The 2,527-nt window shown below is 43.8% G+C and overlaps 1 protein-coding gene across 1 annotated transcript; it reads left to right on the top strand.

Moving 5' to 3' along the window:
* The first annotated feature begins 438 nt into the window (after positions 1-438).
* On the top strand, positions 439-2,094 carry LOC123964737 (E3 ubiquitin-protein ligase TRIM21-like). The gene has a single exon (XM_046041532.1). It carries the CDS (start codon positions 451-453, stop codon positions 2,092-2,094), a length of 1,644 nt encoding a protein of 547 aa, XP_045897488.1. The 5' UTR covers positions 439-450.
* Positions 2,095-2,527: the final 433 nt, after the last annotated feature.

Genomic DNA, 2,527 nt, shown 5'->3' on the forward strand with positions numbered 1-2,527 from the left:
TTTCTGCTCTGCAGGTGAGGTTTTGTTGCCCTTCAGGTTTGACTTGATTAGTGATGTTTTTCTTTTGGTAGAAGATGAATTTAGTTTGGAGCAAAGCACTGAAGGCTTTAAAGGGCACGTTGTGGTTACTGGAGACTTTTCACAGTTTAATTTTATTTTTCTTATACTGGAGTCTACAGCATGCTCTAACAGTCAAACAACAGAACAAAAGAGGTCAACACATGTAAGAACATCCTGTATCTATGGCACAGTGGCTACAACACTCCCTTTACAGCAAACTTCACTTTTCAGCCTTTTCACATCACATGAAACCTACAGAATGAGTTTCTATAAAGGACACAATGACTCTTTGGTCAAAGTTTGAGATACGTCAAGTATCTTCTACAAAGTCCAGTTGCCTTAATTTTAACTGTCCATTTTTTTCACCCTTCTTGTCCTCAGAGTGTGGATATGTCTGCTGCCAGCTGTCTGCTGACTGAAGATCAGTTTCTGTGCTCCATCTGTCTGAATGTGTTCACTGATCCAGTCACCATACCATGTGGACACAACTTCTGTAAAACCTGCATCACTGAACACTGGAATATTAATGTCCCGTGTCAGTGTCCCAACTGTAAAAAGGTTTTCAACACAAAACCTGAGCTGCAGGTCAACACTTTCATCTCTGAGATGGCTGCTCAGTTCAGACAGTCAGCTCAACAGAAAGCCAGCAGCAGCAGCTCAGAGCAACAAGCTGCCAAACCAGGAGAAGTTCCCTGTGACGTCTGCACTGGAACCAAAGTGAAGGCCCTGAAGTCCTGCCTGGTGTGTCTGGCCTCCTACTGTGAGACTCACCTGGAGCCTCATCTGACAGCTTCACGCCTGAAAAGACATCAGCTGATCGACCCTGTGGAGAACCTGGAAGGCAGGATGTGTACGAAGCACGATAAACTGCTGGAGCTGTTCTGTAAGACCGACCAGATGTGTGTCTGCATGCTCTGCACTGTTTTAGACCACAAGACACATGATGTTGTTCCTCTGAAAGAAGAATATGAAGGAAAGAAGGCCGAGCTGGGGAAGACAGAGGCTGAAACTCAGCTGATGATCCAGAAGAGACGACTGAAGATTCAGGAGATCAAACGCTCAGTGGAGCTCAGTAAGGAAGATGCAGACAGAGAGATAGCAGGTGGTGTTCAGGTCTTCAGCGCTCTGAAGGAGTCTGTTGAGAGAAGCCAGGCCGAGCTCATCGACACGATCAAAGAGAAGCAGAGAGAGACAGAGAAACAGGCTGAAGGCTTCATCAAAGAGCTGGAACAGGAAATCTCTGAGCTGAAGAAGAGAAGCTCTGAGGTGGAGCAGCTCTCACGCTCTGAAGACCACCTCCACCTCCTCCAAAGACTCCCGTCCCTGAACGCTGCTCCACCCACCAAGGACTGGACAGAAGTCAGCGTCCGTCCACCTTCCTATGAGGGGACTGTGAGGAGAGCTGTGAATCAGCTGGAGGAGACGCTCAGTAAACAGATGAAGAAGCTGCTTGAGGCCGAGCTGAAGAGGGTCCAGCAGTATGCAGTGGATGTGACACTCGATCCTGATACAGCACATCCCTACCTCATCCTGTCTGATGATGGAAAACAAGTTAAACATGGTGATGTAAAGAAGAATCTCCCAGACAATTCAGAGAGATTTGGTTATTGTCCTAATGTCTTAGCAAAGCAGAGTTTCTCTTCAGGAAGATTTTACTACGAGGTTCAGGTTAAAGGAAAGCCTAAGTGGGATTTAGGAGTGGCCAGAGAGTCGATCAACAGGAAGGGAAACATCACAGTGAGTCCTCAGAAAGGTTACTGGACGATATGGTTGAGGAATGAAAATGAGTATGAAGCTCTTGCTGGCCCTTCAGTCAGTCTCTCTCTGAAGTCTCAGCCTGAGAAGGTGGGGGTGTTTGTGGATTATGAGGAGGGTCTGGTCTCCTTTTATGACGTTGATGCTGCAGCTCTTATCTACTCCTTTACTGGCTGCTGCTTCACTGAGAAACTCTACCCATTCTTTAGTCCTTGTATAAATAATGGTGGTAAAAACTCTGCCCCTCTGATCATCTCTCCTGTCAATCACACTGAGTAGAACAACCACTTAATTTTCTACATTTAATGTAATAAACGTATATTTGTTGCAGATGTACGGTGTATAAATAGTAGATTTTCTTTATTCTGATCAATGTGGGTTGTTTTCTGCTAATGTTTTTCTTTGATGTCACGTTGCTACAACACACCAAATTAACCGCTCTGATTGATTTTATCTAATTTATTCTAATAACTGCATTACCTGCCTCCAACACTGTTAAATCTACAGAAAAAATCTCCCTAGAAATAAGAAGCATTTGCACGTTCCTTAAATTCTAAACTTTTTATTGTCTGATCATTGTTTCTATAAGAAGTGTTGCATACTGGCACAAATTACTGAAGAGCAGTTTATAAATGAGACAAAAGTCTTTTGCTTTTCTCTTTTTTTTTCTTTTTAAATAAACAAAAGCTAAATTTGGGTAAATCTCTATCGG

This window comes from Micropterus dolomieu, unplaced genomic scaffold (assembly GCF_021292245.1).
Source record: "Micropterus dolomieu isolate WLL.071019.BEF.003 ecotype Adirondacks unplaced genomic scaffold, ASM2129224v1 contig_5060, whole genome shotgun sequence".
NCBI classification, from domain to species: Eukaryota; Metazoa; Chordata; class Actinopteri; order Centrarchiformes; family Centrarchidae; genus Micropterus; species Micropterus dolomieu.